Source organism: Oratosquilla oratoria, chromosome 31 (genome assembly GCF_046742065.1).
Source record: "Oratosquilla oratoria isolate Oo_2021 chromosome 31, ASM4674206v1, whole genome shotgun sequence".
In the NCBI taxonomy this organism is placed as follows: Eukaryota; Metazoa; Arthropoda; class Malacostraca; order Stomatopoda; family Squillidae; genus Oratosquilla; species Oratosquilla oratoria.
The window spans coordinates 1620887-1635886 of record NC_134807.1 but is presented as its reverse complement, the minus strand read 5'-3'; the positions used below and the strand labels follow the sequence as shown (position 1 = coordinate 1635886).

At 40.2% G+C, this 15000-nt stretch overlaps 1 protein-coding gene across 1 annotated transcript in view; it reads right to left on the bottom strand.

The window, feature by feature from the left end:
• LOC143041382 (uncharacterized) overlaps positions 1–15000 on the bottom strand; it is a 326414-nt gene that overhangs the window by 40355 nt on the left and 271059 nt on the right. Inside the window, exon 11 of the mRNA XM_076213206.1 lies at positions 2641–2715. Within this exon, the coding sequence (XP_076069321.1) occupies positions 2641–2715 (75 nt within the window). The remainder of the gene's footprint in view (positions 1–2640; positions 2716–15000) is intronic.

Sequence of the window (15000 nt, the reverse complement as noted above, 5' to 3'; positions counted from 1 at the left end):
TGTTTGATTGTTTTCTTGTTTCCTTGTTTTTTTTTATTTCTTGCCCTCTAGATCTCATATTTTTTGGCTTTATTGCTTTCTTACTATCTTGCTTTATTGCTCGATTGTTTTTCATTCTTTTTTGTGATACTGTTTCATTGTTTTCTTGCTTTTTTTTTTTTTCTTGCCCTCTAGATCTCATATTTTTTGGCTTTATTGCTTTCTTACTATCTTGCTTTATTGCTCGATTGTTTTTCATTCTTTTTTGTGATACTGTTTCATTGTTTTCTTGTTTTCTTGTTTTCTTGTTTTTTGATCTCTTGATCTCATACAATCTTGCTTCCATGCCCTTTTATTTTGTTTTGTTTTCTTAGTTTCTTGCTTTCATTATAGCTTGCTTTCTTGTTTTCTTATTTTCTTGCTTTGTTTCTTACTTTTTTGTTTTCCTGGCGGTTTGATTTCTTGGTTTCACAGTTTCTTATTTGTCTTGTTTTCTTTTCTTTTCTTTTTAGTTTCTTGGTTGCTTGGTTTCTTGTCTTTTCTTGATTTCTCGTTTGTTTTGTTTCTTGATTTCTTTGCTTCTTGTTTTTATGTGTTCTCTTGGAGTATTTTTTTCTTGTTTCTTGTTTTTATATATTACATTTTTTGTTTGATAGGTTTCTTGCTTCTTTTGTTTTCGGATTTCTTAGGTTCTTGATTTTCTGTATTTTTTTTCTTGATTTCATATTTTCTTGTTTTATTGTCTTCTTGGTTATTAATATCTAGTTTCTTACTTTCTCCAAGGACGCTCGTCTACCCTTTATTATTGACTGGCTGAACTCTGAAGGTTTAGAATAGACTGCGGGACTCCAACGTACGGAGGCCGGGTACAAGGGAGATCGATCGCGAGGGTTAAGGGGCATTTAGACGGTCAAACGGTTTGACAAACCCGGTTTGTCAAACAAGTGTTTGAAGTGATGTTTGACCGTGTGAATAGGGTATTTGGTTGTCAAACACGTTCGACAAACGTGTTTGACGACCAAATACCCCATTCACACGGTCAAACATCACTTCAAACACTTGCCTGACAAACCGGGTTTGTCAAACTGTTCGACCGTGTAAATGGCCTTTAACACTTATTATTGGTCGAGCCGACTGCGGTCCGCAATTATAGGGGTTACCAATAATTATAGGAGACACAAGGAGGTGCCAAGATAAGAGGGAGGGAAGAGGGTGGAGGGGAGTGGAATAGATAGGAAATGGAGCGGGTGGGAGTGGTTTCTATGCCTTTTTCTTTTTGGCTACCCCCCCCCGTGTAAGGGGGAAAGGGCCTTTGGTATATGTATGTATGTACCTCGGTTGATGAACGTATGATGCTGGTGATGTTGAAGCATACCTTGTTTTTTTATCATTCTTATTGCAGTAGGTGTTTGAAGAGGAAGAGATGTTTTCTGCCAAACTTGATGATCAGTGTCCACCATGAGAATTTTAACTTCAAAACTGTTACTGGCATCGACAGAATGTATGATTCTGGTGATGTTGAGCCATACCTTGTTTTTTTTTTATCTTTTTTATTGCAGTAGGTGCTTGAAGAGGAAGAGATGTTTTCTGCCAAACTTGATGATCAGTGTCCACCTTGAGATTTTTTTTTAACTTCAAAACTGTTACTGGCATCGACATAACGTATGATGCCGGTGATGTTGAAGCATACCTTCAGTTTTTTATCATTCTTATTGCAGTAGGTGCTTGAAGAGGAAGAGATGTTTTCTACCAACCTTGAATGTATAGACGATCAGTGACCGCCATGAGAATTTTTTTTAACTTCAAAACTGTTACTGGATGTTGAAGCATACCTTGTTTTTTTTTATCATTCTTATTGCAGTAGGTGCTTGAAGAGGAAGAGATGTTTTCTGGCAACCTTGAATCTATAGACTATCAGTGTCCGCCATGAGATTTTTTATTTTTTAACTTCAAAACTGTTACTGGCATGGACAGAACCGACTGGAAGGTATGCGTTGGTCCCTCTCGATCTAGAAGCAAGAGTACTGACAGTTCTCCTCTCCTTCTGAAGTTTGCAATGTCCAATTGCTTGAGAGTTGATTGGTTTTCGGGTCCCGAGACAGGAAGCACACAGAGCGGTCAAGCAAAGGAAATCAATCACAGCCTTGCTCGCACAAGGTTTCTCGGAGTGTAGAGGTCTTTGGGATCGAACAGACCTGTAGTTACAACACTTAGGCTTTGTGTCATATCTAAGATAACAACAAGGATAGCACTACTACAACTACTACTAAAATAATTGTAATAATAGAAAAAACAAATAATGATGATAATAATAATGATAATGAAAATTACAATAATGATAGAAAGGATGATGAAGATGGTGATGGTGATGGTAATGATGATGATGATGATGATGATGATGATGATGATGATGATGATGATGATGATGATGATGATGATGATGATGATGATGATGATGATGATGATGATGATAATGATATCAATTATACTAATAATATTTATGATAACAATAACATATATTAATAACAAGAATAACAATATTAACGGCATCTCCTTATCACATCTCTTTCGCATATCTTTCTATTCTCAGTTTCTTCTCTCTCTCTCTCTCTCTCTCTCCCCTTCTCTCTCTCTCTCTCTCACTGTCTCTCTCTTACTTACAGTTCCCTCACGTCTCCAATGTCCTTAAAGGCGTCCTGGTGCAGGTGTTTCAACTTCCGGTTCCCTCTGAGACTTCTGCAAGAAAACAAAAGACATCCTCTCAGCATTTGTGGAGCTTATAGACTCTGAGGTCGTGTAAGACTGTCTCCGTGGGCAGCCAGACACAACCATGGAAGACCACATTACTCAGTAGCATGAATTTAATAAAGCCACTTCCATTCAAAATTTAGATAATTGCTGTAGCGACCTTCTTAATGAAGGAAACCCCACCTTGTTGCAAGAAGGTTAAGTGATTAATGTAAAACTATTTGCAATTCTGATATGTCGCTTAAGTAAAGAAGAAGAAGAAGAAGAAGAAGGAGAAGAAGGAGAAGGAGAAGAAGAAGAAGAAGGAGAAGGAGAAGGAAAAGGAGAAGAAGAAGGAGAAGGAGAAGGAGGAGAAAGAAAAGAAGAAGGAGGAGGAGGAGAAGTAGAAGGAGAAGGAGAAGGAGAAGGAGAAGGAGAAGAAGAAGGAAAAGGAGAAGAAGAAGGAAAAGGAGAAGAAGGAGAAGAAGGAAAAGAAGAAGGAAAAGGAGAAGAAGGAGAAGAAGAAGGAAAAGAAGAAGAAAAAGAAGAAGGAGGAGAAGGAGAAAGAGAAGGAGAAAGAGAAGGAGAAGGAAAAGGAAGAAGAAGAAGAAGAAGAAGAAGAAGAAGAAGAAGAAGAAGAAGAAGAAGAAGAAGAAGAAGAAGAAGAAGAAGAAGAAGAATATGATTTCATTATCTATCTTTATTGTCTATCTTTATTCTACTCCCCTTTTCCTTATCAGATAACATTTGCCTCCATGAAATCAACGATTAAACTTGCAGCCGCATACGACGTATTTTGAAAGAAATAGATTGAATTTAGGAAGCTCGCTGGCAGTACGAGTTAGGGTGTCGTTACTTCCGGCGAAGGTCGAGGGAATGGTGGTTCGAACCCTGCCACCGGCGAAGTTGAACCAAGGGCATGGTTCATTAGTCCTCTATAAGTCCACTATAAGGGGAATCGTACTAGCCTCCCTAGCGGTGGTTGTGACGTTAAAACATATCATCTTCATCAGATTGAATTTATTCTAAATTTGACAAGGTGGAAGTAGTCAGAGCGTGAGAGGAATCGAACCTTGTTTATCTTTTCAAACACGAGCTCGACCTATCCCGTCTGATAGTGAGATGATAAAGCAAACTTCATTTGTCATCGTGGGTTATTCGGAGAAAAACAGATTTTTTTTGTGTGTGTTTTTGATGTATTGCGGTTTTTTTCTTTTTATTGTTTATTTTTCTTTGCCTTCCCGAATTCATTCGTTGTGAACGAATACCTAATTAATTTCGGATGGTGTTGAATGTTTTTGATTTCTTCTGAATTCTGTATGGCATTTTAAAGTAGAAAGAGAAAAACATAGTTTTCTGTTTCTTTTCTATTTACTTTGCCTTCCCAAACAAATTGTTGGGAGCCTAATTAATTTCAGATGATTTTGGACATTTTATACTGTATTCTGAAGATTGTATGACAAGTCAGCGTGGAGGGAGTAGAAAAAGAATAGTATTGTAGCTAACTTATATTGCAACATCGGCCATGGAAAACCGCATTGCAACACATACGAACACACATACACACATACCCCTAGGCCAGGGGTGGGGAACCTTTTTGTGCATGAAGGCCACCTTACAATTCATCGTTCCACATACAGTAGAGGCCGCACTGAACAATTCTTTTTTTATTATTATTATTTTATCCCTTTTTAGGGGACTTTGCTTTCGTCTATGTGTGTGGTGTATATTATAAGTTTCAGGTGTATAATGATTTCAGACTTAAAAAAATATTCAAGGTCTTTTAAAAAAGATAATATGTATATCAAAGGCCGCAGAAGGCCGCACTTGATGGCCCGGAAGGCCGCAGGTTCCCCACCTCTGCCCTAGGCTCTTCCTTCACGTCATCAAACCGTGAAATAATCAGATCCCAAACAACACATTTTCCAACATACACGTTATATTCCGTATATAGATTAATACGGATAATAATTCAATCACAAGAAACAACTACACACCCTTATAATGAAAATATGATACCATATATGAATAACTAACTTCCGTGTTACTAGATTTGACTAAAAATAATTGTAAGATTGCCAACCCCCATTAGAAATGCTTTATCAACATTTCTACTGGTACAAACCAGAACCGAACCAAGAGGCCGGCAGTCAGTAGGTGAACGTAGATCGAGTAGGATCTGCGAAGTTGTATTTGAATGACCAATACAGGCGAGAAAATCTTCTCGAGTGTTTGAATACACACAGAACGCTCACAAGCATCAATTACCTATTTTTTTTTCACTTTGCCTTCCCTAAAAAGTTGTTAGGAATGGATACTTATTCTTTAAAGATGGTGAATATCTTTATTGTATTCTGAATATTGTATGATAATATTGCGAAAAAAAGTGAGGGAAGGATTAGAAAAAGGATACTTCAAAGGAAATTAGTGTGGGAGAATTGGGGAAGGAGGTAATAAAGGAAGGTTAGTGGGCTATGAGCTGTGGAATGAAGAAGTTAGTGTGTTCGTGCATACGAGAAAAATAATAATAAACTCCGTCGGTGGGACTCAAACCCTCGCATGAGCGACTGTCTATACACCAAGAGGTTTTTACCCCTTATAAGGGAGGTTGTTAAGTCAGAGGCACGCACCTATTCCTACCCTCTTCACTCCCCTCCACCACCCCCTCCTCCCCTCCCATCTCAGCTCCTCATGGATGCCGGGTCATACCTGCATCCCCCAACTGCCCTGCAATGCAGCAAAACACAGTATATTCACAGCGATTGGTTATTATGAGGCAGGGACGATACTATTGAGCCACGCGTGGTCGCACAAAAAGGAGCTGCCTAGAATAACACCTGGTCGTTCTCTCAATGGTGGGAGTTTGTTAATCCATTTGTCATAACGACACACACCATAAAAAGAAAGATTGCAAAGATGAAAAGAGGGTGATTTAAAATAGCAATTTCTGACAAAATGATCAGAAAAGACACCATACAAAGATGAAATGGAGGGATGTCCAATATTGCAACCCCCTTTAACTAATTCAATTCCTGTAGTTACAAAAATTTTAATTGGTACACCTGTGTGACAAAACAGAGGCATGTTCAATATTGCACCAGCTTTAATTAATTTGATTTCTGTAGTTATAAAGATTCCAAGTGGCGCAACGTGGGGTGCTTTGTCCTAGCGTCCATTCCTCATCTATTCCGGGATGCATAAACAACTCAGACCTTTGTACTTGAAAATACTTCGACAAAGGAAACGTTGTATTCTAATAAAGGTTTCATCTTCGTATACTATCTACTCTGACAAGAATCGAGGGTTTACATAGCAGGTACATAGTAAAAAGGTCAGAAGCAAAACTTAAGGTCATAGAAAGCAAGAGAAGAGAGGAAGTTAGGCGACATAGGTATGTAAACAAATGACAAATTGATAAAAGGATTTTTTCAGAGAAAGTGAAAAAATGTGTGACGAGGCGAGTCAGGTAGCAAAGGGAGCAGATAGACAGAAATGAAAGAGATGGAACTGAAACGAAGAACAACTTTTTTTTCTTTTTTTCTCAAGAAGCTGCTGAATCTAGAGAAGACCAGGAAGTCTTTTGTTGTGTGTGAGGGAGATGTTAGGAGAATTACTATGATGGTTGATGAGAATCATAATGATATTGAAAAAAGAGGAATATATAAATAGCATTAAAGGAGATGAAAAATGGAGAGGCACCTTGATTGAATGGATGGTATGGAGCCAATACCAAGAGGCACTGAATAGATTTGTCCTGTGTGTATTCTTTAGGAACTGTTGGGGCAGGTAACGAACAGTCACTACTAGGAACTAGAAAAAAGTGCGGGGATTGATTTAATAGTGGAATGACTGGTGAGAAGAAGTCCTGGTGGAGGATAATATAGACCACAGACTGGTGGAGGATGATAAAGTCCACGGACTGAAATCTATTGCCTCCATATTTGCTGATAATACAAAACTGTGCGGAATGGAAAATGATCACTTAAATCAGTTAGATACTCAAGAATATTTAGATATAATACAAAAATGGTTTGAAAAGTGACTAAAGGTCTCCTGTCGGTATGCTTTTTCTTTGTAAAATCTTTGTAATATATATATCACATCTACTCTCAGGAAAGCCAACACCAAAACTCCGTTTTCTTTCTACACTTTTCTTCGGGAACCAAAGTTCTTTTCCAAGCTATAACAAAACACCAAACAGACATCTAACGTAACATCCCAAACACTTCCTCCAGTTCAAAGTTTCCACGGTTCCACGTTTACTCCACACACTACTAACAGATCCACATAACGCTTTCACATAACTTCATAACCTCTTTAAGATCTTCAATTCAGGAACTTTATTGTTCCTACGGATAGAAACGCTGGTGAAGTGTCAGTGCAAAAATACAACTTCAAGTACAGTTAGCGCTGCCTATTATTATATACATTTTATTCTTGCATTTATAACTATAGGAGGGGAATGTCTGTCGAACAAGGAAGGGAGATGGGGAAGAGATAGGGGTGAATGGAGAATGGCTGTTAATGGATAATACTTTAATACAGCCTGAAGGGATTTTCTTCCCATCTTCTCTTTTTTATGTCTGTCGAACAAGGAAAGGAGCTGGGGAAGAGATAGAGGTGAATGGAAAATGGCTGTGTATGGATAATACTTTAATACAGCCCGAAGGGATTTTCTTCCCATCTTCTCTCTTTTTTATGTCTGTCGAGCAAGGAAGGGAGGAGGCGAGGATGGGGATAGGAGTGGGAAATGGTTGTGTGTGGATGATATTTGGAAGCAGCCTGAAGGGATTTCTCCCCGTCTTCTCTATTTTCCGCATGAAGGGACTGAGAGGGGAGGGGTCGCCGATTAAGTGAAGCGGACTTGCTGTGGATGTGACGCCTTGCTGCATTGCGTCTGGCCCAGGGCAGTGGGCAGGAGATAGGGTCTTTTGTCCACTTGCTTCGGGTGTCTCTCTCTCTCTCTCTCTCTCTCTCTCTCTCTCTCTCTCTCTCTCTCTCTCTCTCTCTCTTTCTTTCTTTCTTTCTTTCTTTCTTTCTCTCTCTCTCTCTCTCTCTCTTTCTCTCTCTTTCTCTTTTTTCTTTCTCTCTCTCTTTCTCTTTTTCTTTCCAGACTATACGAAATATTTTTCTTTCTATTCCTCTTCGAGCACTTCTAAATATATTTTCTATATTCTTTACAAGACTTTAGGTTCCTAATCCTTAAGATAGAAATGGGAGACGATCAAAATTTCTACTAACTCTCCTCATTCACCATCCCACTCCCAGGAAGTGGGAAGTGAGAAACCCCTGGCAGGAGATTTTTTTTTTTTAGGCCGACGTTTGGGTCGCTTCCCCGCCTCACCAGGGCTGTCGGAAACCAACGTAGGAAGCCCGCAGTTGGTCCCTTGAATCGAACTCATGACAACCTATTCGCAAGTTCGACGCGGTATCCACTGCTACTAATGAGGTCTAATAGGCTTTATCCACTGTTCGATGTTCCTCTCATTATATCTCTATTTCTATAACAGACGTCATGTTCCTGTCCCTCTCATCGGTGCCAAGACTCCTACTTCGGCGCCAAGCCTTCTTCCACTTCGGCGCCAAGCCTCCTTCCACTTCGGCGCCAAGCCTTCCACTTTGGCGCCAAGCCTTCCACTTTGGCGCCAAGCCTTCCACTTTGGCGCCAAGCCTTCCACTTTGGCGCCAAGCCTTCCACTTTGGCGCCAAGCCTTCCACTTCGGCGCCAAGCCTTCCACTTCGGCGCCAAGCCTTCCACTTCGGCGCCAAGCCTTCCACTTCGGCGCCAAGCCTTCCACTTCGGCGCCAAGCCTTCCACTTCGGCGCCAAGCCTTCCACTTCGGCGCCAAGCCTTCCACTTTGGCGCCAAGCCTTCCACTTTGGCGCCAAGCCTTCCACTTTGGCGCCAAGCCTCCTTCCACTTCGGCGCCAAGCCTTCCACTTTAACGCTAAGCCTTCCACTTCGGCGCCAAGCCTTCCACTTCGGCGCCAAGCCTCCTTCTACTTCGGCACCAAGCCTTCCACTTCGGCGCCAAGCCTTCCACTTTGGCGCCAAGCCTTCCACTTTGGCGCCAAGCCTTCCACTTTGGCGCCAAGCCTTCCACTTCGGCGCCAAGCCTTCCACTTCGGCGCCAAGCCTTCCACTTCGGCGCCAAGCCTTCCACTTTGGCGCCAAGCCTTCCACTTTGGCGCCAAGCCTTGCTCCCTTTCGGTGCCAAGCCATCCACTTCGGCGCCAAGGAATTCTGTCCTTAACTCTTCATTAAGGTGACTAAGACTAATTCACTCCAATATAACCCCCCCTCCCTCCCTCCCTCCCTCCCTCCCTCCCTCCCTCCCTCCCTCCCTCCCTCCCTCCCTCCCTCCCTCCCTCCCTCCCTCCCTCCCTCCCTCCCTCCACCGAGCCAACACCTCCATCCATCTCCCCCTCCATTTCCCACCCCCAACCCCCCTACCTTCGACCTCCCTCCGTCCACCTCCAATCCTCAATATCACCCCTAATACCCCCCCTCCACCTTCCTCTTCATATCCCCTTTCCACCTCCCACTCCACCTCCCCCCTCCCCCTCCACTTCCCTTCGTCTGCCTGCCTCCCATTTCCACCTGCCCTCCGTTCATATCCTCCCTCTATCTTCCCCTCTATCTCCCCCTCCATCTCTCCCTCCAACTTCCCCTCTCTCACTTACCCTTCTCCACCTCTCCCCCTCCATCTCTCCCTCCACCTCCTCCTTGAACTTCCTCTCTCCACCTCTTTCTCTCGATCTCTCTCCCTCCTCCACCTCCTCCTCCACCTCCTTACCCCACCACCACCGTCAATCCTGACCCGCCACCTCTACCACTCCACCTCACCCTCCTGTGATAGCAGATGGACCGCAGCGTTCATGTATTTAATTTTTTTTTTTTTTTTTTTTTTTTTTTTTTTGAAACTTAAGTTCTGGCCTCTGCAGATCTATCTGGTATGGGACTCAAGAAATCTTAACTCCTTCTGACCCTTTTTTTTTTCGAAAAGTCTTTAGTCTCGCTCTCTTGTCGCCAGTAATTCTTTATGTTCTTGAAGTCTTTGGTAATCCTTTTACGCAACACAACGAGCTAAATCCTTGTTTTTACTTCTTTATGATCTAATCCTTTTATCATGGCGTTCCCAAAACTGATTAAAATTGTATGATGGTAATCAAAACAATGTCTGTAGGATGTGTCGTTGTAGCAAACATAATTAGTCGTTCATTTATTCATTTATATATTTTTACCTTTTTTAATTATTTTTTACAGACTCTCTCAGTATGGACCGGAAGTTCTCATTATTACTCAAGAGAAATCAAGGGAATGAAAATTTTTGAATTGCTTTCTCGGAAGGATTTGATCTTACTCTAAAATCGTCTTAATTCGTTTTGTATTTTCTTCTTGCTGAGAGGATATTTTTTTACCTTCACCGAAGAATATTTCATAAGTTACCCGGATTTTTATTTCTATTTTCTGGAGGATTATTTTTTTCGATTCCCTTTTCGAAAGGATATGTATATATATATACATACTAGCATATACATGTATATACATGTATATATATACATCTTTCCTTGGATGGATATTTTTTGCTTTACTGGAAGGATATTTTTTTTTACCTTCTTAGATGGATATTATTTTTTGGCTTCCTAGTCGAATATATCCCTTAAGTTCCCTTCTTTTTCTTCTTCTTCTCTCTTTTTTATTTTTCATATATATATATATTTGCTGCTTCCCTACTATAACACTAAAGCCTCCTTCTTTTTCTCTCTCTCTTTTTCTCCCCTACTATAACACTAAAGCCTCCTTCTTTTTCTCTCTCTCTTTTTCTCCCCTACTATAACACCAAAGTCTCCTTCTCTCTCTTTTTTTCGCTTCCCTACTATAACACCAAAGTCCCCTTCTCCTTCTTCTTCTTCTTCCTCTCTCTCTCTCTCTCTCTCTTTTCACTTCCCTACTATAACACCAAAGTCTCCTCCTCCTTCTTCTCTCTCTCTCTCTCTCTCTCTCTCTCTCTCTCTCTCTCTCTCTTTTGCTTCCCTACTATAACACCAAAGCCTCCTCCTCCTCCTCTCTCTCTCTCTCTCTCTCTCTCTCTCTCTCTCTCTCTCTCTCTCTCTCTCCCTTTTTTTTGCTTCCCTACTATAACACCAAAGTCTCCTCCTCCTCCTCCTCCTGCTCCTCCTCCTTCTTCTTCTTCTTCTTCTTCTTCTTCTTCTTCTTCTTCTTCTTCTTCTCTCTTTCTCTCTCTCTCTCTTTACCTCCCCACTATACCACCACCTTCCACACCACAAGACCCAGAGAGCCTTCTGGCTGAGGTTCCAGGTGTGGGGCCTCTTAAACAAAGTAATTAAAATGAGAATTAAGCCTCTTAGTCTAAGAAAAAAGGACTCAACTTTTAAACGGAGGGTGAGGGCGAAGATGAGGATGAGGGTGAGGATGAGGGGTTGAGGGCGAGTGTGAGGAGGATGAGGGCTCATGTGTAGTAGTTCCTTCAGCTAGATTAATCATTTGACGGCAAAGAAAAGTAAACAAATAATATATCACTCTTCTCCGAAGAACTGTTTTTGGGACTGCAGGAAGCTTCACGTAAAAAAAAAAAAAAAAAAAAAAAAAAAAAAAAAAAAAACAAAAAAGAAAACAAAAAAAATAATAAAAACTGAGAGAGAGAGAGAGAGAGAGAGAGAGAGAGAGAGAGAGAGAGAGAGAGAGAGAGAGAGAGAGAGAGAGAGAGAGAGAGAGAGAAACACCCACAGTAGCTGTCAGAATAAAACATGTTAATCGTCTCATTTTCTTTTCTTTTCTTTGTACTTTTCACTGAATATTTAATATACAAAAGACATTTACTTCGTCGCTTTAATTTTCTAAGAAGTTACTCGTGCATTGTTTCAACACACGTTTCCTGTGTTTTTTCTATTACATCTTAGTGTATACGAAAACCATTTTTTCGAACATTCTTTTTTTTCTAAAATAAACAAATTATGAGATTTTGTCAAGAAAGCGGTGATGTCCTGTAGATCCTGTGAAATTTTGTAGATCCGATGGAGTCCTCTATTTCTAGTGGATCCTGTAGATCCGGTGGAGTCCTGTAGATCCGATGAAATCCTGTAGATATGGTGGAGTTCTGTAGATCCGATGGGACCCTATAGCTCCGGTGGAGTCTAGTAGATTCAATAGAGTCTGGTAGAGTGATCCGTTGGAGTCCTGTAGATTCGGTGTAGTCCTGTAGATCTGGTGGAGCCATGTAGATCCGGTGGAAGCTGGTAGGTCCAGTGGAGTCTAGTAGATTTGGTGGAATCCTGTGGATGCTGTGAAGTCCTGTAGATCCGGTGGAGTCCTGTAGATCCACTTGAGCCAGGTAGTTCCGATGGAGTCCTGTAGATTTGGTAGAGTCCTGTAGATCCAATAGGGTCTGGTAGATCTATTGGATTCTTGTGGAATGACAGGTCCCTTGCGATGCAGGAATTGGGGTACCCGGTGGGTCGCATAACATATATGTATATAAATAATTTCAGAGAGTCGATACGGGATTCGAACCGCCGTCTCGTTCAATGCTAAATCAACGGCTTACCGATTGCTCTGTGGGAGCTACAAAAAGGTTCCCACTTCATGCTCATTAGCACATGTCTTTTCTATCCATAAAGCTATCTCAACTTCTAAAAAAAAACAAAAAACAAAAACAAAAAAGGTTTCAGCTTTCACAACGTGGATATTAAGTCTATTCCAGTTCTTAGCCTATTTGATGGGGGAGACTACAAGAGACCATAAAGCCTACACTAGATAGTTCCATGTCCATTATCACATGTCATCCTTATCCATAAAGTTACTTCATCTTCTCTTAAAGCAACCAATTATTTCAGTTCTCTTTACGTGGGTACTATTACAGTTGTTAACCACTCCTCTATTGGTAAACCAGCTCTTACCTATTTGATGGGGAAGACTACAAGAGACCATAAGGCCTACACTAGGTAGTTACATGTCCATTATCACCTGTCATCTTCTCTTAAAACAACCAATTGTTTTCAGCTGGAAAGACGCAGAGTGCGGGGTGATCTAATAGAGGTGTTCAAGTGGATCAAAGGCTTTAACAAGGGTGATGCAAATAAGGTCATCATATTAAAACAACAGGGCAGGACTCGCAGTAATGGTTATAAACTGGACAAATTTAGATTTAAAAAGGAAATAGGCAAGAATTGGTTTACTAATAGGGTGGTCGACGAATGGAATAAACTTAGTAACCATGTAGTAAGCGCTGAAACTATCAGTTATTTTAAGAAACGATTAGACAACTTTATGGATGGGGATGACAGGTGGTGATGGATACGGAACTGCCTAGTGTAGGCCTTATGGTCTCTTGCAGTCTCCTTCATTCTTATGTTCTTATGTACGTGGGTACTAAATCCAAACGATTCTTTTCGGCTTCAGGCAAGACCTCACGAAGAAAGTTTCTTCGTCAATTTTCGAAAGTGTATCGAAGAACTTCGGAAACTCTTTGATGTTCTTAGCCTTCTCGTTGCCTTTCCATCCACCCAATTTAGTCTTGCATGGAGTTCTTTTGCATCTAGGTATGAAACTAGGCCTTAATCGATTTACTTAGGCTGCCTGGAGTTAATCAAGCTTGCTCCTAATTAAACTGCATGATTAAACGTCTTGTGCTGTTTTCTGGAATGCTATGCTCCGTTGATTTACATAAGGTGTAAGGAGGAAGTGTTTTTGTCTCAAGTGTCTATTAACCTGTTAAAACTCAGAAAATATTATTCTAAGGTAGAGGTGGGTAACCTTTGGCACGCGTGCAAAATCTTGGCACACTAACGACTTTTTGCCAGCACGCGAAACCCAGGGCTCATCTTAAAAAAGACAACTAATGCAGTAAATCTCCAACTTCTTTTGTATGATCATTGGTAATCACATAGAAGAAGAAGAAGAAGAAGAAGAAGAAGAAGAAGAAGAAGAAGAAGAAGAAGAAGAAGAAGAAGAAGAAGAAGAAGAAGAAGAAGAAAAGAAGGAGAAGGAGAAGGAGAAGGAGAAGGAGGAGGAGAGAAAAAGAAGAGAGAAGAAAAAGAAAAGAAGAAGAAAAAGAGAAGAAGAAGAAGAAGAAGAAGAAGAAGAAGAAGGAAACAAATGAATAAATAAATAAATAAATAAATGAATAAGAAGAAAGAAAGAAAGAAAGACAGAGAGAAAGAAAGAAAGAAAATCTACGGTTAGTGAAACCCAATTTCAAAATATAGGCGCGCGCGCGTTTTTACCTAATTGCAGTATATAGTAAAATAGCAACGCTCGTGGGGTCCAGTTTCCTACTGTGTGTGTGTGTGTGTTTTTTGTGCATGTTTGAACGTGTGTACGTATGTGTGTATATGGGCGTGTGTGTACTACCGAGTATCTTTTCTGTCACTGTCTACGTCATAGCTCCAATCATAGCAACAGTCCATGTCATATATACATTTACATACATATATACATACGTATATAAATATATATATACATATGTATAAATACATATATATATATATACATGTATATATGAATATATATATACATATATATAAATATATATATACATATATATATTATATATATATATATATATATATATACATACGTATATAAATATATATATACATATGTATAAATACATATATATATATATACATGTATACCAAAATACTTTTCTCCATTATAAAAAGGGTGAGTCCCATTTCACACTCAGATAATACATAATTATATCCCATTAGGCATTCCTTCCGTCTCAGATCGGCGCTGTAAAAATATGAGGAAGAAGAAAGGGAACTCATTAATTATTGAGAAAAAAAAAGAGAAAGAAAAGAAAAGAAAGGAGGAAGGATTAAGTAGAAACGTTCAATCACTCAGGAGTGTCTGTGATGTTGGAATTGGAGATGAACCAGGAATAGGTACGCGGGTTGGGTGGTGCTTGCGTCGAAGTGAAAGAAATGGTATAGGATAAAAGCTGAAGAGTCTAAATAATAACGCACTCATGGTGGAGAGCACAGTAGAGCCAGTGGTATTGTATTGGAGAGTAATATAAATACATACATACATATACCAAGGCTTTTTCCCCCTTACAAGGGGGGTAGCCAAAAATAAAAAGGCATAAAATCATTCCCACCCATTCCATCCCTGAATACACTCCACACCCCTCCAAAAGTAATATGGTAATTCACTTCAGTGTTCTCAGATGCGATGTAGATAAATTCATTGCGAAGTACAGTTAGACGTTAGGGAAACGAAACAAAGAATGAAAAATAAAGAAATACACAAAAAAAAGATATAAATAT